The following is a 26,762-nucleotide window of genomic DNA, read 5'->3' as shown; positions in this document are numbered from 1 at the left end:
GAATATAGAATAATAATGAATTAGCACATTGTAATTCCAACAGTATTGCCACATTATTGTGACAAAAATATTTTACTCCTTTAGTCTTAAATCGACCTCTTTTGACAAACGATATAATTCGGATGAATCCATCTGATCAATGCAAAGATGACTGTAATTCATTATCACTCACCTGCAGAGCAAAATCTATACAAACTGACCAGAGATGTCTCTTCTGTCCACTATTTTTAATTTTTAATTTTAAAATTTTATTTCAAACTAATTTTAAGTCTACTGCTTTTCCAAGCGTAATGGAAAAGATTAACCCCTCAGGCCTCTGGCATATTGGACATATATTTCTTAAAGACACAGCATGAAGCACAAAAATTCCCGGGTACGAATAACCTGACAATATTTTAAAATCTCCTACTACCACCACAGTAAGCATAAAATGTTGCTTGAGTTTTGATGGAGTACTTAGCCATCCGACGAATTGAACACACTACGCCTGGGTGGGACCCAAACGCAATGTCAACTCAGCCATATACAGGTCTTACAGGTCCTACGTCTATATATTGATGCTATATATTTTTGAGGAAGAGAAAGGAGTGAACATGGATATTGAAGATACCCTTGTTGTAATGGAGGGGTCACAGAGGTCGACAAATCGTTCCGAGCAAACAGTTATCGGAACGTACCTAACAAACTTTAACCAGCTATTCCGTAACAAATTTGGAGTAAAAAATGTTATTTGCACTTTGCTCTCCGGTAAAATTTTTTTTCAATTAAAAACGAAAAAAAAAATAAAAATCCATACTCCGTCACTGTCATTGGCATTGTTTCTCGTGTTCAACAGCTGTTATTAGCAAGTGTATAAAAAGCGTCCTCGCTCTTTCATACACACTAAATAATAATAGTTAAAAATGAGACGAATGATGCCATGCCATTTCGTTGTGATTGTAAAAGCGCCCCAATATACGTACGTACATTATTCAACGAAACTCGAATAAAATATTGCCAGATGGGTTTTCAAATTTTGACATGTGGTGAAAATATGAATAAGAAATTTTTTATTAAAAAAACATGTTACCGGACAGCAAAGTGCCAATAACATTTTTTAATTCAAATTTGCTAAGGAATAGCTGGTTAAAGTTTTAAATCAAAATTTATTTTTCCAATTAAGAAGGGTTCGGTGAATGTGCATATGAAACTGGTGGTGGTCAGTACTTCCAACAAGGTTAAGAATCACTGCTCTAAACATTGCAATCCATTTGTTAAAATAGGGGAATCTATAAAACAGACCCCCTGTTTCTGCAGAAAGTCAATGGTTTTTCTTAGTACTTGGGGCTCTAGACCAGAGGTGGCAGCCAATTTCAACAGCGAGGCGCACTTGCAATTTGTAAAGGGTCAGCAGTATATGTGGACCCTGTATAGTCCGCCCAGTTTTTGAGAGACTAACTTCATTCTATCTTCGGCAGGGCAATACAAATGGTTGTTACAAACTGTTGTTAAATTAAGTACAGGGTTTTCCAATAAGAGGTGTTATTTTGAATAGCCCGCTATTTCGGTAGATGTTACTTTTGAAGCTGTAATTTTTTGACATTTGACAAGTAGAAACTACGCCATTAAAAATGGAACGATACACGCTTCAACAGCGCATTGAAATTATTAAAATTCACTTGAGTGAATCAAATACAAATCATCTTGAGTGATGAGGCCCATTTCCACCTCGGTGGCTTCGTCAACAAGCAAAATTGTCGCATCTGGGGCTCGAAAAACCCAAGAGTTATTGTTGAAAAGCCTTTCTATCCTCAACGTGTGACTGTTTGGTGCGGTTTATGGTCCGGCGGAGTCATTAGACCTTACTTTTTCGAAAATAAGGCTTGAGCAACAGTTACGGTGAATGGATTGCGCTATCGAGAGATGATTAATGATTTTTTATGGCCGAAATTGGATGGTATTGATCTGGACAACGTTTACTTTCAACACGACGGCGCTACGTGCCACACAAGCAACGATACCATTGATCTTTTACGATTAAATAGCAAAATAACACCTCTTATTGGAAAACCCTGTATTATCCTGGGATTTCTCAAACAGGTTCGCCTTTAACTATCCACAAATAATTTTTTAAAACATTCTATAATAACTACTTTGTGATGGCAAAATATTGTCAATAATTTTTATAATTTATATTCAATGTTGCACAAACCTTGTAAAACCTGATCTTATACCTACAGGGGCATTACCAAGTAACTCACTCTATTTCCATTAAAATAATTTGGTTCCATATTAAGACAAAAACTGATAGGAATGAGTTATGGGCGTTTTTGTGTGCCCAAATCAATGTAATTTATTTTACTTTGAGTCAAACTGATCAAAAATTTTCAAACATCGTTGAACAGATTATCAATGTATTTAGCCTGTATAGGGCCTAGGAGACGAAAGATCTTGTCTTAAGTAAATTTGCAATATAAAGATTTTTTATTTCGTAATTTATTAATTTTTTACAGCTTTTTATGACAATGCAACTACTTTCAGCTTGCAACATCCATCATGAGCTCTGGAGATTTTAAACACCTTTTTTAACTGTTAAAAAATAATACAAGACACGTTTTGCTAGCTTGAAAGGGAGATGTGTAAATACGAATTTTAAAGATATAAAACAATAATAATTAAGCGAAAATGGTGAAAAGAATAAAATGAGTCTCGAAATTTTTTTTGTTGCATTTAAAGATACACTGTGCATTTTTTCATGCGTATAATATATTAAATAATAAAACAAAACGTGTTTTTAATCATTTTCGGAGCTTACTTTGAGATTTTTTTTCCATCGAGGGAATTTCATATAATTAACGTTTCGGCAAAACAAATGTGTAATAACTTCAATAATAACTTTTTTTTTTGAACTTAAAAACTTTTGATAAATTTATAAATGGGTAGAAATTGGGTATGCTTATATTTTGTAAAATAAAAAAAAAACATTTATTGACTTATTTTACATTCCAGTGATTTTATATATATTTGCCGGTCTACAAAATGCATGTATCTATGGTCACTCGTCATACCCATTACTAACATATCACCCAATACTGGACATGGGGGTTGAAGATTGAATATTTTTTGAAAAAGAAACTTGAAATGTCATAACGAACAGTTAGGACGGGTTGTTTCGGAGAATTTTAACAATCCTTCAAATTTCAACGTTAATTTTCAAGTTCTGTTAAAGTTCTTTTCAAGTTCTGTTATTAACTTAGTTATGTCAAGTAACTGGCCTATAATGATATAATAACAGAAATTGAATAGTACATTCACAGAACTTGCAAATTGAAGTTGAAATTTGTTGAATTGTTAAAATTCTAGGAAACAACCCGTCGATAATATCCGTAGAGTCAATTTGTTGACGGAACAGCTCATAGAAATGGTAGTGTGTCCCCTACTGTTATAGTTACAAATATGAACTAAATGTTATTAGAAATAAATAATACCAAGCTTTATAATCAAATATAGAAGTTAACCCCTTCAGTACTGCACGTTTATTTCCACATACAGACAAAATGTTAAGCTTCATAACACATTAAGAGGATAATAGAAATGTATGAACGCGTAAAGGAAACAACTTTAAAAAAATACAGTATTATAGCTAAGATTATCTGTGACAGTTTCACTTGATTAACTTTTTTGCTTTCTTATAAAATTATTTACAAAATAAATAAAAATCAGTTTTGTGCTTGAAATTGTACGTTTCTAGACTCCGTTTGTCAAGCGATTTTAATGCCTATTACCTACAATATAAGGTATACCAAGAATATTATACACATTTTTGGCTTGTAGCTTCCTCTTAAGTGATACATCACAAGCGATACGCAAAATAAGGGGCAATTTATTTGACAAAATGAAGAGATATTAAGTTTTTTGTTCATGTTTCTCAGGAGGAATTCTGGTATTAAAAGAGTTAAGCATAGAATAATTCAAATGTACACGTCGTATATGAAACCAAAGGTTTCGACCGCAATTTGAGATACATTTTAGAACTTTGTGAATTTTTATTAATTATTTTTTATAAACAACTACAAAAAGTGAGGTAGCAGTAATGTTTATAATATATTTGTCTAATTAAATAAGCATTTGTTTTGTTATGAGTCAGTTTAGTTCAGTGTATAGACGAAAAAACGTAAGGTGAGCGTTTTTTTGTTTAAATTTTATATCTGATTTTAAAATTTAAATGTTTAAAAAAGTAAATATTTATTTTTAATTAAAAAAATGGAAAGCGTATTTAATAAGCTTTCAAAAACAGTTTTTAGTTTTCGGATACGTTCAGAAATAATCCATTTATTTGGTTTTTAGTGAGAAGCGGAAACACACATGAATTCTCCTGTCAGAAAGACAGCATCTATAAAAAATTGTCAATATGCCAGAGGCCTGAAAGATTAATATAAAAATGATCACTTACACGCGGTATCCGGAAACTCGTGGTACAAACGGGAAAATGATGAATCATTTAGAGTTATATATATATTTTTTATTTTAGCTTTCTCTTTGGACTAAATTGAGTCCGAAGTTGCGATTTTTAGGTAAAATTTAAAAAAAATCAGCTTTTTAATAAATATTTTAAATGTGTCGATTGTAAACTCGTCTCCAAAAGTTTTTGTTAACCCTTTAACTGCCGGAAAAAAAATTGAAACAAAAATACTTTTGTGGGTTCTCTATACAATTTAGATTTACAAGTTTCCCGCTTTTGCTACGTGATTCCGGACACCGTGTATAGTAAAATGTTTCGTCTTTTTCTAACCACTGTGTCAATAACATTTAAATTTACAATACTACTTCTAATAATAATGTGGTTTGACTAGTACTCGTCTAAGAACTTGTGCAAGGTTAGACGTGTTAGGACTCAGGAGATTTGTAATCCTTCTATCTAAGGTTAGTTAGTACCTTTTTCGTTTTTCTTTGTTTTGGGTATCTTATACCATCAAACACAAATCAGGCAAATTTAACAATATTTCTTCGACTACGAATCCAGAGTTCTCGGGTTCAAATCAAATATTCAATAATATTTCATATTTATTTAATATGCATTATTTAAAAAGCATGTTTTTCCTGTTACAGGTGGCATATATATAAATATAGGTATATAAAAGCACAAGCGTATTCGAATGCAAAATTGTGTCAGAATTTCAAAGCAACAACTTTTGGAGATTAAACTTTTTGAACAAACGTTTTAACTCCTTTTCTGTATAATTATATTTCCAGATGTTAGAACGAGAAGATTTTTTAATGTTATTTAACCCGCCATTGAAATTTTTTTATAACCGATAGACCACAGCTATTTGTCGACCGATGTACTAAAAATATAAATAAACCACAGCAATTTGTAATGTGCATAAGTGCATAAGTATGTATATAAATTGAAAGTAGGTCAAATTATTTTTCTGTTAATGCTCAACGAAAACCACATCTGTGATAGAGATTTAAACGGTTATTCTCTCAATGGTTTGTACGATATAAATGGTTATTATTTCAATGGTTTGTACGATATAAACGGTTATTCTCTCAATGGTTTGTACGATATAAACGGTTATTCTCTCAATGGTTTGTACGATATAAATGGTTATTATTTCAATGGTTTGTACGATATAAACGGTTATTCTCTCAATGGTTTGTACGATATAAATGGTTATTATTTCAATGGTTTGTACGATATAAACGGTTATTCTCTCAATGGTTTGTACGATATAAATGGTTATTATTTCAATGGTTTGTACGATATAAACGGTTATTCTCTCAATGGTTTGTACGATATAAATGGTTATTATTTCAATGGTTTGTACGATATAAATGGTTATTATTTCAATGGTTTGTACGATATAAACGGTTATTCTCTCAATGGTTTGTACGATATAAATGGTTATTATTTCAATGGTTTGTACGATATAAACGGTTATTCTCTCAATGGTTTGTACGATATAAATGGTTATTATTTCAATGGTTTGTACGATATAAACGGTTATTCTCTCAATGGTTTGTACGATATAAATGGTTATTATTTCAATGGTTTGTACGATATAAACGGTTATTCTCTCAATGGTTTGTACGATATAAATGGTTATTATTTCAATGGTTTGTACGATATAAATGGTTATTATTTCAATGGTTTGTACGATATAAACGGTTATTCTCTCAATGGTTTGTACGATATAAATGGTTATTATTTCAATGGTTTGTACGATATAAACGGTTATTCTCTCAATGGTTTGTACGATATAAATGGTTATTATTTCAATGGTTTGTACGATATAAACGGTTATTCTCTCAATGGTTTGTACGATATAAATGGTTATTATTTCAATGGTTTGTACGATATAAACGGTTATTCTCTCAATGGTTTGTACGATATAAATGGTTATTATTTCAATGGTTTGTACGATATAAATGGTTATTCTCTCAATGGTTTGTACGATATAAATGGTTATTCTCTCAATGGTTTGTACGATATAAATGGTTATTATTTCAATGGTTTGTACGATATAAATGGTTATTATTTCAATGGTTTGTACGATATAAATGGTTATTATTTCAATGGTTTGTACGATATAAATGGTTATTCTCTCAATGGTTTGTACGATATAAATGGTTATTATTTCAATGGTTTGTACGATATAAACGGTTATTCTCTCAATGGTTTGTACGATATAAATGGTTATTCTCTCAATGGTTTGTACGATATAAATGGTTATTATTTCAATGGTTTGTACGATATAAATGGTTATTATTTCAATGGTTTGTACGATATAAATGGTTATTATTTCAATGGTTTGTACGATATAAATGGTTATTATTTCAATGGTTTGTACGATATAAATGGTTATTATTTCAATGGTTTGTACGATATAAATGGTTATTCTCTCAATGGTTTGTACGATATAAATGGTTATTATTTCAATGGTTTGTACGATATAAACGGTTATTCTCTCAATGGTTTGTACGATATAAATGGTTATTCTCTCAATGGTTTGTACGATATAAATGGTTATTATTTCAATGGTTTGTACGATATAAATGGTTATTATTTCAATGGTTTGTACGATATAAATGGTTATTATTTCAATGGTTTGTACGATATAAATGGTTATTCTCTCAATGGTTTGTACGATATAAATGGTTATTATTTCAATGGTTTGTACGATATAAATGGTTATTATTTCAATGGTTTGTACGATATAAATGGTTATTATTTCAATGGTTTGTACGATATAAATGGTTATTATTTCAATGGTTTGTACGATATAAACGGTTATTCTCTCAATGGTTTGTACGATATAAATGGTTATTATTTCAATGGTTTGTACGATATAAACGGTTATTCTCTCAATGGTTTGTACGATATAAATGGTTATTATTTCAATGGTTTGTACGATATAAACGGTTATTCTCTCAATGGTTTGTACGATATAAATGGTTATTCTCTCAATGGTTTGTACGATATAAATGGTTATTATTTCAATGGTTTGTACGATATAAATGGTTATTATTTCAATGGTTTGTACGATATAAATGGTTATTATTTCAATGGTTTGTACGATATAAATGGTTATTCTCTCAATGGTTTGTACGATATAAATGGTTATTATTTCAATGGTTTGTACGATATAAATGGTTATTATTTCAATGGTTTGTACGATATAAATGGTTATTATTTCAATGGTTTGTACGATATAAATGGTTATTATTTCAATGGTTTGTACGATATAAACGGTTATTCTCTCAATGGTTTGTACGATATAAATGGTTATTATTTCAATGGTTTGTACGATATAAACGGTTATTCTCTCAATGGTTTGTACGATATAAATGGTTATTATTTCAATGGTTTGTACGATATAAATGGTTATTATTTCAATGGTTTGTACGATATAAACGGTTATTCTCTCAATGGTTTGTACGATATAAATGGTTATTATTTCAATGGTTTGTACGATATAAACGGTTATTCTCTCAATGGTTTGTACGATATAAATGGTTATTATTTCAATGGTTTGTACGATATAAACGGTTATTCTCTCAATGGTTTGTACGATATAAATGGTTATTATTTCAATGGTTTGTACGATATAAACGGTTATTCTCTCAATGGTTTGTACGATATAAATGGTTATTATTTCAATGGTTTGTACGATATAAATGGTTATTCTCTCAATGGTTTGTACGATATAAATGGTTATTCTCTCAATGGTTTGTACGATATAAATGGTTATTATTTCAATGGTTTGTACGATATAAATGGTTATTATTTCAATGGTTTGTACGATATAAATGGTTATTATTTCAATGGTTTGTACGATATAAATGGTTATTCTCTCAATGGTTTGTACGATATAAATGGTTATTATTTCAATGGTTTGTACGATATAAACGGTTATTCTCTCAATGGTTTGTACGATATAAATGGTTATTCTCTCAATGGTTTGTACGATATAAATGGTTATTATTTCAATGGTTTGTACGATATAAATGGTTATTATTTCAATGGTTTGTACGATATAAATGGTTATTATTTCAATGGTTTGTACGATATAAATGGTTATTATTTCAATGGTTTGTACGATATAAATGGTTATTATTTCAATGGTTTGTACGATATAAATGGTTATTCTCTCAATGGTTTGTACGATATAAATGGTTATTATTTCAATGGTTTGTACGATATAAACGGTTATTCTCTCAATGGTTTGTACGATATAAATGGTTATTCTCTCAATGGTTTGTACGATATAAATGGTTATTATTTCAATGGTTTGTACGATATAAATGGTTATTATTTCAATGGTTTGTACGATATAAATGGTTATTATTTCAATGGTTTGTACGATATAAATGGTTATTCTCTCAATGGTTTGTACGATATAAATGGTTATTATTTCAATGGTTTGTACGATATAAATGGTTATTATTTCAATGGTTTGTACGATATAAATGGTTATTATTTCAATGGTTTGTACGATATAAATGGTTATTATTTCAATGGTTTGTACGATATAAACGGTTATTCTCTCAATGGTTTGTACGATATAAATGGTTATTATTTCAATGGTTTGTACGATATAAACGGTTATTCTCTCAATGGTTTGTACGATATAAATGGTTATTATTTCAATGGTTTGTACGATATAAACGGTTATTCTCTCAATGGTTTGTACGATATAAATGGTTATTCTCTCAATGGTTTGTACGATATAAATGGTTATTATTTCAATGGTTTGTACGATATAAATGGTTATTATTTCAATGGTTTGTACGATATAAATGGTTATTATTTCAATGGTTTGTACGATATAAATGGTTATTCTCTCAATGGTTTGTACGATATAAATGGTTATTATTTCAATGGTTTGTACGATATAAATGGTTATTATTTCAATGGTTTGTACGATATAAATGGTTATTATTTCAATGGTTTGTACGATATAAATGGTTATTATTTCAATGGTTTGTACGATATAAACGGTTATTCTCTCAATGGTTTGTACGATATAAATGGTTATTATTTCAATGGTTTGTACGATATAAACGGTTATTCTCTCAATGGTTTGTACGATATAAATGGTTATTATTTCAATGGTTTGTACGATATAAACGGTTATTCTCTCAATGGTTTGTACGATATAAATGGTTATTATTTCAATGGTTTGTACGATATAAACGGTTATTCTCTCAATGGTTTGTACGATATAAATGGTTATTATTTCAATGGTTTGTACGATATAAACGGTTATTCTCTCAATGGTTTGTACGATATAAATGGTTATTATTTCAATGGTTTGTACGATATAAACGGTTATTCTCTCAATGGTTTGTACGATATAAATGGTTATTATTTCAATGGTTTGTACGATATAAACGGTTATTCTCTCAATGGTTTGTACGATATAAATGGTTATTATTTCAATGGTTTGTACGATATAAACGGTTATTCTCTCAATGGTTTGTACGATATAAATGGTTATTATTTCAATGGTTTGTACGATATAAACGGTTATTCTCTCAATGGTTTGTACGATATAAATGGTTATTATTTCAATGGTTTGTACGATATAAACGGTTATTCTCTCAATGGTTTGTACGATATAAATGGTTATTATTTCAATGGTTTGTACGATATAAACGGTTATTCTCTCAATGGTTTGTACGATATAAATGGTTATTATTTCAATGGTTTGTACGATATAAACGGTTATTCTCTCAATGGTTTGTACGATATAAATGGTTATTATTTCAATGGTTTGTACGATATAAACGGTTATTCTCTCAATGGTTTGTACGATATAAATGGTTATTATTTCAATGGTTTGTACGATATAAACGGTTATTCTCTCAATGGTTTGTACGATATAAATGGTTATTATTTCAATGGTTTGTACGATATAAACGGTTATTCTCTCAATGGTTTGTACGATATAAATGGTTATTATTTCAATGGTTTGTACGATATAAACGGTTATTCTCTCAATGGTTTGTACGATATAAATGGTTATTATTTCAATGGTTTGTACGATATAAACGGTTATTCTCTCAATGGTTTGTACGATATAAATGGTTATTATTTCAATGGTTTGTACGATATAAACGGTTATTCTCTCAATGGTTTGTACGATATAAATGGTTATTATTTCAATGGTTTGTACGATATAAACGGTTATTCTCTCAATGGTTTGTACGATATAAATGGTTATTATTTCAATGGTTTGTACGATATAAACGGTTATTCTCTCAATGGTTTGTACGATATAAATGGTTATTATTTCAATGGTTTGTACGATATAAACGGTTATTCTCTCAATGGTTTGTACGATATAAATGGTTATTATTTCAATGGTTTGTACGATATAAACGGTTATTCTCTCAATGGTTTGTACGATATAAATGGTTATTATTTCAATGGTTTGTACGATATAAACGGTTATTCTCTCAATGGTTTGTACGATATAAATGGTTATTATTTCAATGGTTTGTACGATATAAACGGTTATTCTCTCAATGGTTTGTACGATATAAATGGTTATTATTTCAATGGTTTGTACGATATAAACGGTTATTCTCTCAATGGTTTGTACGATATAAATGGTTATTATTTCAATGGTTTGTACGATATAAACGGTTATTCTCTCAATGGTTTGTACGATATAAATGGTTATTATTTCAATGGTTTGTACGATATAAACGGTTATTCTCTCAATGGTTTGTACGATATAAATGGTTATTATTTCAATGGTTTGTACGATATAAACGGTTATTCTCTCAATGGTTTGTACGATATAAATGGTTATTATTTCAATGGTTTGTACGATATAAACGGTTATTCTCTCAATGGTTTGTACGATATAAATGGTTATTATTTCAATGGTTTGTACGATATAAACGGTTATTCTCTCAATGGTTTGTACGATATAAATGGTTATTATTTCAATGGTTTGTACGATATAAACGGTTATTCTCTCAATGGTTTGTACGATATAAATGGTTATTATTTCAATGGTTTGTACGATATAAACGGTTATTCTCTCAATGGTTTGTACGATATAAATGGTTATTATTTCAATGGTTTGTACGATATAAACGGTTATTCTCTCAATGGTTTGTACGATATAAATGGTTATTATTTCAATGGTTTGTACGATATAAACGGTTATTCTCTCAATGGTTTGTACGATATAAATGGTTATTATTTCAATGGTTTGTACGATATAAACGGTTATTCTCTCAATGGTTTGTACGATATAAATGGTTATTATTTCAATGGTTTGTACGATATAAACGGTTATTCTCTCAATGGTTTGTACGATATAAATGGTTATTATTTCAATGGTTTGTACGATATAAACGGTTATTCTCTCAATGGTTTGTACGATATAAATGGTTATTATTTCAATGGTTTGTACGATATAAACGGTTATTCTCTCAATGGTTTGTACGATATAAATGGTTATTATTTCAATGGTTTGTACGATATAAACGGTTATTCTCTCAATGGTTTGTACGATATAAATGGTTATTATTTCAATGGTTTGTACGATATAAACGGTTATTCTCTCAATGGTTTGTACGATATAAATGGTTATTATTTCAATGGTTTGTACGATATAAACGGTTATTCTCTCAATGGTTTGTACGATATAAATGGTTATTATTTCAATGGTTTGTACGATATAAACGGTTATTCTCTCAATGGTTTGTACGATATAAATGGTTATTATTTCAATGGTTTGTACGATATAAACGGTTATTCTCTCAATGGTTTGTACGATATAAATGGTTATTATTTCAATGGTTTGTACGATATAAACGGTTATTCTCTCAATGGTTTGTACGATATAAATGGTTATTATTTCAATGGTTTGTACGATATAAACGGTTATTCTCTCAATGGTTTGTACGATATAAATGGTTATTATTTCAATGGTTTGTACGATATAAACGGTTATTCTCTCAATGGTTTGTACGATATAAATGGTTATTATTTCAATGGTTTGTACGATATAAACGGTTATTCTCTCAATGGTTTGTACGATATAAATGGTTATTATTTCAATGGTTTGTACGATATAAACGGTTATTCTCTCAATGGTTTGTACGATATAAATGGTTATTATTTCAATGGTTTGTACGATATAAACGGTTATTCTCTCAATGGTTTGTACGATATAAATGGTTATTATTTCAATGGTTTGTACGATATAAACGGTTATTCTCTCAATGGTTTGTACGATATAAATGGTTATTATTTCAATGGTTTGTACGATATAAACGGTTATTCTCTCAATGGTTTGTACGATATAAATGGTTATTATTTCAATGGTTTGTACGATATAAACGGTTATTCTCTCAATGGTTTGTACGATATAAATGGTTATTATTTCAATGGTTTGTACGATATAAACGGTTATTCTCTCAATGGTTTGTACGATATAAATGGTTATTATTTCAATGGTTTGTACGATATAAACGGTTATTCTCTCAATGGTTTGTACGATATAAATGGTTATTATTTCAATGGTTTGTACGATATAAACGGTTATTCTCTCAATGGTTTGTACGATATAAATGGTTATTATTTCAATGGTTTGTACGATATAAACGGTTATTCTCTCAATGGTTTGTACGATATAAATGGTTATTATTTCAATGGTTTGTACGATATAAACGGTTATTCTCTCAATGGTTTGTACGATATAAATGGTTATTATTTCAATGGTTTGTACGATATAAACGGTTATTCTCTCAATGGTTTGTACGATATAAATGGTTATTATTTCAATGGTTTGTACGATATAAACGGTTATTCTCTCAATGGTTTGTACGATATAAATGGTTATTATTTCAATGGTTTGTACGATATAAACGGTTATTCTCTCAATGGTTTGTACGATATAAATGGTTATTATTTCAATGGTTTGTACGATATAAACGGTTATTCTCTCAATGGTTTGTACGATATAAATGGTTATTATTTCAATGGTTTGTACGATATAAACGGTTATTCTCTCAATGGTTTGTACGATATAAATGGTTATTATTTCAATGGTTTGTACGATATAAACGGTTATTCTCTCAATGGTTTGTACGATATAAATGGTTATTATTTCAATGGTTTGTACGATATAAACGGTTATTCTCTCAATGGTTTGTACGATATAAATGGTTATTATTTCAATGGTTTGTACGATATAAACGGTTATTTTCTCAATGGTTTGTACGATATAAATGGTTATTATTTCAATGGTTTGTACGATATAAATGGTTATTATTTCAATGGTTTGTACGATATAAACGGTTATTCTCTCAATGGTTTGTACGATATAAATGGTTATTATTTCAATGGTTTGTACGATATAAACGGTTATTCTCTCAATGGTTTGTACGATATAAATGGTTATTATTTCAATGGTTTGTACGATATAAACGGTTATTCTCTCAATGGTTTGTACGATATAAATGGTTATTATTTCAATGGTTTGTACGATATAAACGGTTATTCTCTCAATGGTTTGTACGATATAAATGGTTATTATTTCAATGGTTTGTACGATATAAACGGTTATTCTCTCAATGGTTTGTACGATATAAATGGTTATTATTTCAATGGTTTGTACGATATAAACGGTTATTCTCTCAATGGTTTGTACGATATAAATGGTTATTATTTCAATGGTTTGTACGATATAAACGGTTATTCTCTCAATGGTTTGTACGATATAAATGGTTATTATTTCAATGGTTTGTACGATATAAACGGTTATTCTCTCAATGGTTTGTACGATATAAATGGTTATTATTTCAATGGTTTGTACGATATAAACGGTTATTCTCTCAATGGTTTGTACGATATAAATGGTTATTATTTCAATGGTTTGTACGATATAAATGGTTATTATTTCAATGGTTTGTACGATATAAATGGTTATTATTTCAATGGTTTGTACGATATAAATGGTTATTCTCTCAATGGTTTGTACGATATAAATGGTTATTATTTCAATGGTTTGTACGATATAAATGGTTATTATTTCAATGGTTTGTACGATATAAATGGTTATTATTTCAATGGTTTGTACGATATAAATGGTTATTATTTCAATGGTTTGTACGATATAAACGGTTATTCTCTCAATGGTTTGTACGATATAAATGGTTATTATTTCAATGGTTTGTACGATATAAACGGTTATTCTCTCAATGGTTTGTACGATATAAATGGTTATTATTTCAATGGTTTGTACGATATAAACGGTTATTCTCTCAATGGTTTGTACGATATAAATGGTTATTCTCTCAATGGTTTGTACGATATAAATGGTTATTATTTCAATGGTTTGTACGATATAAATGGTTATTATTTCAATGGTTTGTACGATATAAATGGTTATTATTTCAATGGTTTGTACGATATAAATGGTTATTCTCTCAATGGTTTGTACGATATAAATGGTTATTATTTCAATGGTTTGTACGATATAAATGGTTATTATTTCAATGGTTTGTACGATATAAATGGTTATTATTTCAATGGTTTGTACGATATAAATGGTTATTATTTCAATGGTTTGTACGATATAAACGGTTATTCTCTCAATGGTTTGTACGATATAAATGGTTATTATTTCAATGGTTTGTACGATATAAACGGTTATTCTCTCAATGGTTTGTACGATATAAATGGTTATTATTTCAATGGTTTGTACGATATAAACGGTTATTCTCTCAATGGTTTGTACGATATAAATGGTTATTATTTCAATGGTTTGTACGATATAAACGGTTATTCTCTCAATGGTTTGTACGATATAAATGGTTATTATTTCAATGGTTTGTACGATATAAACGGTTATTCTCTCAATGGTTTGTACGATATAAATGGTTATTATTTCAATGGTTTGTACGATATAAACGGTTATTCTCTCAATGGTTTGTACGATATAAATGGTTATTATTTCAATGGTTTGTACGATATAAACGGTTATTCTCTCAATGGTTTGTACGATATAAATGGTTATTATTTCAATGGTTTGTACGATATAAACGGTTATTCTCTCAATGGTTTGTACGATATAAATGGTTATTATTTCAATGGTTTGTACGATATAAACGGTTATTCTCTCAATGGTTTGTACGATATAAATGGTTATTATTTCAATGGTTTGTACGATATAAACGGTTATTCTCTCAATGGTTTGTACGATATAAATGGTTATTATTTCAATGGTTTGTACGATATAAACGGTTATTCTCTCAATGGTTTGTACGATATAAATGGTTATTATTTCAATGGTTTGTACGATATAAACGGTTATTCTCTCAATGGTTTGTACGATATAAATGGTTATTATTTCAATGGTTTGTACGATATAAACGGTTATTCTCTCAATGGTTTGTACGATATAAATGGTTATTATTTCAATGGTTTGTACGATATAAACGGTTATTCTCTCAATGGTTTGTACGATATAAATGGTTATTATTTCAATGGTTTGTACGATATAAACGGTTATTCTCTCAATGGTTTGTACGATATAAATGGTTATTATTTCAATGGTTTGTACGATATAAACGGTTATTCTCTCAATGGTTTGTACGATATAAATGGTTATTATTTCAATGGTTTGTACGATATAAACGGTTATTCTCTCAATGGTTTGTACGATATAAATGGTTATTATTTCAATGGTTTGTACGATATAAACGGTTATTCTCTCAATGGTTTGTACGATATAAATGGTTATTATTTCAATGGTTTGTACGATATAAACGGTTATTCTCTCAATGGTTTGTACGATATAAATGGTTATTATTTCAATGGTTTGTACGATATAAACGGTTATTCTCTCAATGGTTTGTACGATATAAATGGTTATTATTTCAATGGTTTGTACGATATAAACGGTTATTCTCTCAATGGTTTGTACGATATAAATGGTTATTATTTCAATGGTTTGTACGATATAAACGGTTATTCTCTCAATGGTTTGTACGATATAAATGGTTATTATTTCAATGGTTTGTACGATATAAACGGTTATTCTCTCAATGGTTTGTACGATATAAATGGTTATTATTTCAATGGTTTGTACGATATAAACGGTTATTCTCTCAATGGTTTGTACGATATAAATGGTTATTATTTCAATGGTTTGTACGATATAAACGGTTATTCTCTCAATGGTTTGTACGATATAAATGGTTATTATTTCAATGGTTTGTACGATATAAACGGTTATTTTCTCAATGGTTTGTACGATATAAATGGTTATTATTTCAATGGTTTGTACGATATAAATGGTTATTATTTCAATGGTTTGTACGATATAAACGGTTATTCTCTCAATGGTTTGTACGATATAAATGGTTATTATTTCAATGGTTTGTACGATATAAACGGTTATTCTCTCAATGGTTTGTACGATATAAATGGTTATTATTTCAATGGTTTGTACGATATAAACGGTTATTCTCTCAATGGTTTGTACGATATAAATGGTTATTATTTCAATGGTTTGTACGATATAAACGGTTATTCTCTCAATGGTTTGTACGATATAAATGGTTATTATTTCAATGGTTTGTACGATATAAACGGTTATTCTCTCAATGGTTTGTACGATATAAATGGTTATTATTTCAATGGTTTGTACGATATAAACGGTTATTCTCTCAATGGTTTGTACGATATAAATGGTTATTATTTCAATGGTTTGTACGATATAAACGGTTATTCTCTCAATGGTTTGTACGATATAAATGGTTATTATTTCAATGGTTTGTACGATATAAACGGTTATTCTCTCAATGGTTTGTACGATATAAATGGTTATTATTTCAATGGTTTGTACGATATAAACGGTTATTCTCTCAATGGTTTGTACGATATAAATGGTTATTATTTCAATGGTTTGTACGATATAAACGGTTATTCTCTCAATGGTTTGTACGATATAAATGGTTATTATTTCAATGGTTTGTACGATATAAATGGTTATTATTTCAATGGTTTGTACGATATAAACGGTTATTCTCTCAATGGTTTGTACGATATAAATGGTTATTATTTCAATGGTTTGTACGATATAAACGGTTATTCTCTCAATGGTTTGTACGATATAAATGGTTATTATTTCAATGGTTTGTACGATATAAACGGTTATTCTCTCAATGGTTTGTACGATATAAATGGTTATTATTTCAATGGTTTGTACGATATAAACGGTTATTCTCTCAATGGTTTGTACGATATAAATGGTTATTATTTCAATGGTTTGTACGATATAAACGGTTATTCTCTCAATGGTTTGTACGATATAAATGGTTATTATTTCAATGGTTTGTACGATATAAACGGTTATTCTCTCAATGGTTTGTACGATATAAATGGTTATTATTTCAATGGTTTGTACGATATAAATGGTTATTATTTCAATGGTTTGTACGATATAAATGGTTATTATTTCAATGGTTTGTACAATATAAACGGTTATTCTTTCAATGGTTTGTATGATATACACGGTTATTCTTTCAATGGTTTGTACGATATAAATGGTTATTATTTCAATGGTTTGTACGATATAAATGGTTATTATTTCAATGGTTTGTACGATATAAATGGTTATTATTTCAATGGTTTGTACAATATAAACGGTTATTCTTTCAATGGTTTGTATGATATACACGGTTATTCTTTCAATGGTTAATACGATATAAACGGTTATTCTTTCAATGGATTGTACGATATAAACGACTATTCTTTCAATGGTTTGCAAGATATAATCGGTTATTCTTTCAATGGTTTGTACGATATACACGGTTATTCTTTCAATGGTTAATACGATATAAACGGTTATTCTTTCAATGGTTTGTACGATATAAATGGTTATTCTTTCAATGGATTGTATGATAATAACGGTTTTTCTTTCAATGGTTTGTACGATATAAACGGTTATTCTTTCAATGGTTTGTACGATATAAACAGTTATTATTTCAATGGTTTGTATGGTATAAAGCTATAACGTCGTTGTGTTGAGTTACTCGCTCTCCCCTCTCTTGCCACCTGTTGCCATAGACAATAGGAACACTCTCTAACACAATAGTTCTTATTTTAAAAACAATGTAGTCGCGAATTAGCATGTTTTGAATGATATTTCTGCATCTTAACTGATTATCTGGAAAACGATTGTTATTATATCAGAATCTAGTTAAAAATCCGTCGCCCTCTGTTGAACTCGACCGCTTCGTCAGCGATCTTGGGAAATTCCTCCTTCCAGGTGATAGTCAGCCACTGGTCTTCACCCAAAGAATTCTATAGATCAGTATTGTTCGAGGAACGAACAAGGGTTGGGATAGCCGTACTTTGAAGGGCTATTCCACACAGATAAAGCATAAATGAAGTGTATGGCTTGTGACAGGCGAATGCGAAAACACAATTCGTAAGGTTAATTCACAATCAAATTACCGGGTGGCGAATGAAATCTGCACGGTGAGACTCATCTGTCAGCACTGGGACGGTGATCGTGGTTCGTTAGCACTCGTTATTTTAAATTAAATTGCGATAAAATACGTATTAAGTGATTATTCTGATAAACAACCGGCGATGGTGAACATATTGGTTTTTACAGGACGAACGGTTTTGTGCGAATGTTCGGCTCACGGCCCTCCGTGGTTATAGCTGACGTGTGCGAATTTAAACTGTACAGTTCAAATTCTGACCATACTATTGGTATGCACACGGCCTGTCAAAAGCAATCGGCGTGACGGAACAAGTATATTGGCTGTTTGATGAATTTGGTACATCTCTTCATACATATATAGCAATATATTTATGAAGAGATGTTGGTTATGTTGCTTATGTTAGGTTAAGTAAGTCTTTTGAAAATACATTTTTCAGTCTTCTGTTTTATATAAAAAAAATGGTGTAAAAAATACATACCTAACAAATGATTTTTCAATATTTTCAGAATGTTTTTTCGACTGCTGTTTTTCGTACTAGTAATGGGCATCCTCGCGCAAGATGGTGACCCCATAGACTATTCTGCCGAATATGAAGAACCTGAAAATGTTCCAGTTTCAATCTTCACTAGAAAAGAGAACGTTCAACAGATTACGACCAAATACACCGTACCCTCAAATACGAGACCTAATAAAAAGCCTTTCCTTCAACCGACCAAAAACCGGGCATCCATCAATGGTCAGCCGTCAACTGACAATGGAAGCAGCCACCCCAAGAAAACAACAGACAACGCTGAAGAAATAGGTAATAAATACGTTATTTTATTTTCAACCCAACCTAACTACAGAGTCGAAATGAACAGAGGTGTTCATGGATGAATAAGTAATAGAAACCATATTATATTATCATCTAGTCCAACCTTACCTGACATAACGACAGAGTCGAAATGAACAGAGCTGTTCATGGATGAATAAGTAATAGAAACCATATTATATTTTCATGTAGCCCAAGCTAACCTGACCTAACGACAGAGTCGAAATGAACAGAGATATTCATGGATGAATAGGTAATATAAACCATATCATATTTTCATAGTCATACAAAACGAGATAGCATAACTTTTACGAGATCATTTCAGACTGGAATATTATATCTCTCATAATTACCCAATGGGTTAATAATGTCAATTTTGTTCAGGTACGCTCATCTCAAGTTGCAAGGCAAAGAGTGGAGTTCCTGGGAACTGCGTTAAGGCAGATGAGTGTACAACAAAACATGTCTTCAATATCGATGCAAGGTAAATTATCTTTATTGTTAATTCATTTATTTAGGTAAGTTTTTAGATTCTCACGGCCAAAAGCATTTTTGCTGTTTGTTTTTGGGGTGTTATGCCGTGTTGCGCTAACTCCTTCTTTAGCCGACGTTTCGGACAGCGTTGCAGTGTCCATCATCAGGGCAGATCCGGTAGATCCGAAGAGACACATCTTCGGATCTACCGGATCTGCCCTGATGATGGACACTGCAACGCTGTCCGAAACGTCGGCTAAAGAAGGAGTTAGCGCAACACGGCATAACACCCCAAAAACAAACAACAAAAATTTATTTAGGTGTTTAATCCAGAAGAACTGGGTGGTAGCAGGCCACTAGCGACACGTTGCGTCGTGTACGCACATCAGCAAAATAGTATGCCCGGTAGTCACGCGTGGCGCGTATACAACCCGCACGATATGTAAGTATCAATGTCGGTGGCTTAGTTGGCATCGCGTTTGGGTCTCACCCAAGCGTTGTGAGTCCTTCACCACGACACTAGCAACATTTTCCGATTACTCTGGTGGTAGTGGGAGATTTTCAATTATTATCCGGTTATTTGTCTACTAGTAACATTAACGGCAGATAATAGTAGATTTCGGATAAACGAGCAACAGATTATATATAGATACTGAGATTACACTTTCAGGATAAAGGACGATCCAGAAGAACCATGTCAAGATCCCACGGAAGTCTGTTGCGAATCACCGGGAGCTGACACCAACTTGACACCAGATACGAGTATCCAATACGATGATTCGGAAGAAAGCCTGGTCTCTGAGAAAGCACCAGAGACCCCGGGTGTCCAGGTCACTCCCCAGGTTACTTCCCAGGTCACCCCCCAGATCTCCCTCAATGTCAACTCCCAAGATGAGCCTATGTGTGGATTCGCTAACTCCAATGGAGTGGGGACAAGAACTAAATGGAGTGGAGATGAGAAGCAAGCCAAATTTGGAGAGTTTCCTTGGACTGTGCAACTTCTAGAGTAAGTTTTTTGTTTGTCATTTTGTTATAATACTAGCCTCTGTCCTGACCTCTGTCTGTACAGTGTAAAGACAGGGGAACTATGTTGTGCAGCATTGCGAGGCGGGTTAAGGTAGAGACTGTAGTGTACTGCGTGTTTTGAAGAGGCCCGGATTTTATGAAGACCGCATATGTCGGTAGCTCGTTCTGCATACAAGCCGACTTACACAAAAACGAGTCGAAGAAACAATTCATTCGATGAATCCCACATCAACTGTGGACGGGTGTTCCGCTCAAGTGAGACGTACGTGCACCGGTGCTATGATGCTAGTTACTTAAAACAGGCTCCATTAAAACACCTGTAAAACAGTCTCAGCATACCTGCATTGCATCTGTGCATTAGAGATGGCAATCGGTCTGTTAAAAAATGGATTGTCAATCAGATGAACCACCCTCGTCTACACAGAATCAAGTGCCCTCTACAAGACGCACAGTTTCTTGGCAGCCAGATTTACTCGGGCTTCTATATAGAGTCCCGATACTAGAGCCGGTCTAATGTACTTAACTTACTCCAAGCATTTCAATGGCGTCTTTCTTGGGGAAGGTGCTTCCACCAAATTGCACCAATTGACAGTTATTGATCTCAGACACGCTTGGGTTTTTGAAACATTGAAACTGACCAGGTTGGCCTTACCCCAGACACGAACCTTCTCGAACAAACAACTTTGAGTTTATTACTTCCTATACCTACGTCCCCCTCATTTCAATCTCCTTCATCGTTTTGGTTACATTGTAATTATTTGAACTTATGTAGCGGCAAGCAGCTACTAGCGTAATTCATAGTACCTACATCGAACGTCCGAGACATTTCGAGAGCAGCGCGAATTACATCTTGTACATACGAGAATTATTTCGTAAACGCATCTAGCTACTTCAAAAGCTCGAGAAACAACTGTGCAAGCAGCCAGAACATCAGTACATGTATTGAAGAGCGCCCGCATCGCTCTGCACAGGGCCACGGGTACGCTCCCGCCGAGCTGAGAGAATGTGTGACAATGGAATGTATATATTAACACTATATGGTCGGGCATTTTACCGCCAAATTGGGGGCAAAGCGCGGGTGTTTTTTCAAATTTTAGCGCCAAAATTAGACTTTCCGCAAAATATTCATATCTTACGATCTATTTGATATTTTTCGATGAAACTTTCAGTGTTTTCCTTTAAAAAGATGTGCCTATTTATTTACTTAGCAATGCATGCGCAATTCCTTTTTTTATGAACAAAAACTTTCTACTTTCTTGGGAATCATAGATAAAACAGTATTTCACAACCGATATAACATATCGAAATATATTCATACAAGATTATTTAGAAATTTTCAATACATATAAAAAAAAAACTATAACCTAATAGTGCTTCAATGTGTGATAGCGTTCGAAACACTTTCCTTTATGTAGGGGCATATTGCAAAACTTGCACATGTACCGCGTTTCACTGTGTAGTTTGTGAGCGGAACATACGCGAGAGCGATTTTTTTATTTTTATTTTTTTGCTGTGTTTCAAACTCATTGTATTGACAGGTAGATAGATCGGGTACCGCCGACAATAGAAAACACATGACCCCGCGTCTTACTGTAAAAAGGCGTATGACGAGTTTTCTCGTTTCCCGCAAAGAATGTGTTAATGATGATATTGTTTCCAGCCAGAATAAGAACAACGCGCACGTGTGCGGGGGCGCGCTCATCCACCCCGAGCTGCTGGTGACCGCGGCGCACTGCCTGTTGGGCAAGGGCGAGGAGGCTCCGCCCCGTCTGTTGGTGCGCGCCGGCGAGTGGGACCGTAGCACCGACAGCGAGGAGCTGCCGCACCAAGACAGGGAGGTCGCCGACAGCTACCAGCACGATGAGTTTGTGCAGCGTGAGTACAGGGTGAGGGGGAAGTGGAGAGAAACTGAATTGATTGGAAACTGCTGATTATTTATTTATGATATTATTATTTGTACAGGCAGAGAATATACAGGAACATACTTCCCTGTAGGATACTTGAGATCAAAACTGTATTTATTTTAATAATATGTGTTGGTTGTTTAGGAAAGGAGTTGAGCGGTACAACAGTACAAGGTTTTGATCAGAATTTATCTTCCTAATTATGATTCATCCCTCGGTATGAGACAGATATCGAATAATGTAAATCCAATGTTTTTTTCAACATCAGAGGAGCTACTGCAGTAGGGCAGGGAGGTCTTCTAAGGCACGGGTAGTTTGTGCGAGGTGAATATGAGATGAAGGGGAAGTGGAGAGGGATTGAAGGGAAAGTGGAGGGTACCTAAGGGAAACTGAAGGAAAACTTAGGGTAACTATTGTAGATTTTCAGGTTTGACACTCAATTAATTATAAATGCAACCAATTATTATTGAATTTCAGAGGGGTTATTCTACGACATAGCCCTGCTGAGCCTGACGAGCCCCTTTGATCTGAAGCCCCACGTGGGGGTGGTGTGTTTGCCGTTGATTAACGACATGGACACCCCGGAGCCCTCAACTCGCTGCCTCTCCTCGGGCTGGGGCAAGGAATCCAACGACCAGGAGCTGGAGAACGTCCTCAAGAAGGTAAGCATCCTTGAATGAGAATATGCTTGGTTCCTACCTGGATGTTATTTATCCAGTTCTTACCTCTACGTAACCATCACCAATCACCGCCGGCGAACTATTTTAAATTTGGAAAAGTTGCAAGAAAATCGTACTAATGTTGTCATTTTGAAAACAGAAGGATTCGCACTACCTTGGAAGCAAGTTGTTGATATCGTTCGTGTACATTATATCGTTTTTCACATTCGCTCGTTTGGATTACCCCGAGATGGAACTATATAACTCTTTGTGCTCCTGCCTTCGCAGATACAGTGGTAAGTGATTGGCCGTCCCGTTTTACTACAAGAATTTATAATGTATGTTTTCAGGTGGAGTTGCCCATATGGACCGAGTTGCGCTGCACCAAGCGCCTGCGCTTGACCAATCTGGGCAGGCTGTTCAAACTCGACCGGTCCTTCCTGTGCGCCGGCGGAGAGGGTCGGGATAACTGCGAGGGGGACGGGGGCGCGCCCCTCGTGTGCCCCATGCCGGTCAGTACCACCATTCTGTCATCTGTCATTCTTTATCTGGTGTCCAATCATCTGGCATTATTTTCTATCATCTGGCATTCTTTATCTAGTGTCTAGCATTCTTTTCTATCATCTGCCATTCTTCATCTGGTGTCCAATCATCTGGCATTATTTTCTATCATCTGGCATTCTTTATCTAGTGTCCTAACATATAGCATTCTTTATCTAGTGTCCTAACATCTGGCATTCTTTATCTAGTGTCCTTACATCTGGCATTCTTTATCTAGTGTCCTTACATCTGGCATTCTTTATCTAGTGTCCAATCATCTGGCATTCTTTATCTAGTGTCTAGCATTCTTTTCTATCATCTGCCATTCTTCATCTGGTGTCCAATCATCTGGCATTATTTTCTATCATCTGGCATTCTTTATCTAGTGTCCTAACATATAGCATTATTTATCTAGTGTCCTAACATCTGGCATTCTTTATCTAGTGTCCTTACATCTGGCATTCTTTATCTAGTGTCCTATCATCTGGCATTCTTTATCTAGTGTCTAGCATTCTTTTCTATCATCTGCCATTCTTTATCTGGTGTCCAATCATCTGGAATTTTTTATCTAGTGTCCTAAGATCTGCCATTCTTTATCTTGTGTCCAATCATCTGCTATTCTTTATCTAGTGTCCAATCATCTGGCACTTTTTTCTAGTATCCTATCATCTGGGATGATTTATCTAATGTCCTATTATTTGGCATTCTTCTTTATCGCGTGTACTGTCGTCTGGCATTCTTTATCTAGTGTCCTTACATCTGGCATTCTTTATCTAGTGTCCTATCATGTGGCATTCTTTATCTGGTTTCCTATCATCTGGCACTCTTTATCTAGCTTTATCTGTTGGACGTAAATGCAACACGCGCTATCGTTTCTCTATCGAGTACAGCTAGTAGTTAGTAAATAAATAACTGGACATAACTCTTGACTGTTGCAGGATCACCCAGGCCGCTACAAGCTCACCGGGATCGTATCCTGGACAGAATCCTGCCAAGGCCGGAGGGTTCCAGGCATTTATTCTCACATGCACCGATTGGCCTCGTGGATCTGGGATACCATCTTGCTTATACCCATCCAAACCGACATCAGCAGATACCAATTCCAAGAAAACTAAGATAATAAATGAAACCAAACCTAACCTCACTTCACCTTGCCCAAATCGCCAAATGGGCCATGAACCATAATTAGTAAATAGCATTTTTAATTCAATTCAATTTGTTTTTATTTTTAAAAATTTACAGCACTGTTTATTTTTATGCATTTTAAAATACATCTGTCAAGGAAAATAACATAAATATAAAAACAGTGCTTGCCTTTTGATGGCAGCTTCCTCTTCAGCTAAATATGCCGATATCCGAATTGATTCTGTTCAACAGCAAGACTGCTCTCCCCAACGATATGACCATTGGCAAGTTAGTTCTGCAGGCTGGGAGATAGAACAGTCTATGCTGTCAGCGATAGACAAAAACCGGTATCAACAACAGAAAACAATGGTTTTCTGTCCCTGCGTTCCTGTATTTGTTAAGTTTTTTCGCAACAGTTTTTTCATTTTAAAACCATTGTAATTCGTAAGCAGATTTTATTTACGTGGATCAAATTTTTTTATATTTGTATTTATTAAATTACATTAGATACATGTACATAGGAAAAATGACAAGGTATATTGCAATAACTGTATACTATTAAAAATATAGTGTTATTATGAATTGCAGGTCGATATTAATTCCTTGCTGTTAAAATTGCTAAAAATGTATTCTGTAAAATTAAAGTATTGTTGTTTTATTTAGTTATTTATTTTTTTAATCCAAATTGAAAATATATTAAGTTTTTACTAAATGAGCCATTAATAGGTAACTATGCAAAATTTTAATTGACATTATTTAATAGTTTTTCAGACTCCACCCTCACTAAGCCAATCAACTATTTAGTTATTATTGAACCGATGAAGGATATCCTATCAAGTCGTATTCTTTATCTAGTGACCAATCATCTGCCATTCTTTATCTAGTATCCAATTATCTGCCATTCTTTATCTAGTGTTCAATCATCTGGCATTCTTTATCTAGTATCCTATCATGTGACCTTCTTTATCTAGTGTCCAATCATCTAGCATTCTTTATCTAGTGTCTGGCATTCTTGTCTATCATCTGCCATTCTTTATCTAGTGTCCTATCATCTGGAATTATTTATCTAGTGTCTAATCATCTGGCATTCTTTATCTAGTGTCTGGCATTCTTTTCAATCATCTGGCATTCTTTATTTAGTGTCTGGCATTCTTTTCTATCATCTGCAAGCCAACCCTTTTCTATCATCTGCCATTCTTTATCTAGTGTCCTATCATCTGGCATTATTTATCTAGTGTCCAATCATCTGGCATT

At 32.7% G+C, this 26,762-nt stretch overlaps 1 protein-coding gene across 1 annotated transcript; it reads left to right on the top strand.

Annotated features, from left to right (window-relative positions):
• The first annotated feature begins 4,821 nt into the window (after positions 1-4,821).
• LOC149414249 (phenoloxidase-activating factor 2-like) lies at positions 4,822-26,317 on the top strand. The gene is made up of 8 exons (XM_089644269.1): positions 4,822-4,902; positions 19,476-19,771; positions 20,165-20,264; positions 20,925-21,260; positions 22,941-23,155; positions 23,662-23,846; positions 24,194-24,355; positions 25,322-26,317. Exons 2-8 carry the CDS (start codon positions 19,477-19,479, stop codon positions 25,496-25,498), a joined length of 1,470 nt encoding a protein of 489 aa, XP_089500395.1. The 5' UTR covers positions 4,822-4,902; position 19,476; the 3' UTR covers positions 25,499-26,317.
• Positions 26,318-26,762: the final 445 nt, after the last annotated feature.

This window comes from Hesperophylax consimilis, chromosome 20 (genome assembly GCF_061612785.1).
Source record: "Hesperophylax consimilis isolate HC1 chromosome 20, BYU_Hcon_1.0, whole genome shotgun sequence".
NCBI lineage: Eukaryota > Metazoa > Arthropoda > Insecta > Trichoptera > Limnephilidae > Hesperophylax > Hesperophylax consimilis.
This window is presented reverse-complemented; position numbering and strand designations above follow the sequence as displayed.

Coding starts and splice junctions, on each gene's coding strand:
- LOC149414249 (XM_089644269.1), top strand. CDS start 19,477: ATGTTTTTTCGACTGCTGTTTTTCGTACTAGTAATGGGCATCCTCGCG. Junction 21,261..22,940: donor TGGACTGTGCAACTTCTAGA/GTAAGTTTTTTG, acceptor TATTGTTTCCAG/CCAGAATAAGAACAACGCGC. Junction 24,356..25,321: donor CCCTCGTGTGCCCCATGCCG/GTCAGTACCACC, acceptor TGACTGTTGCAG/GATCACCCAGGCCGCTACAA.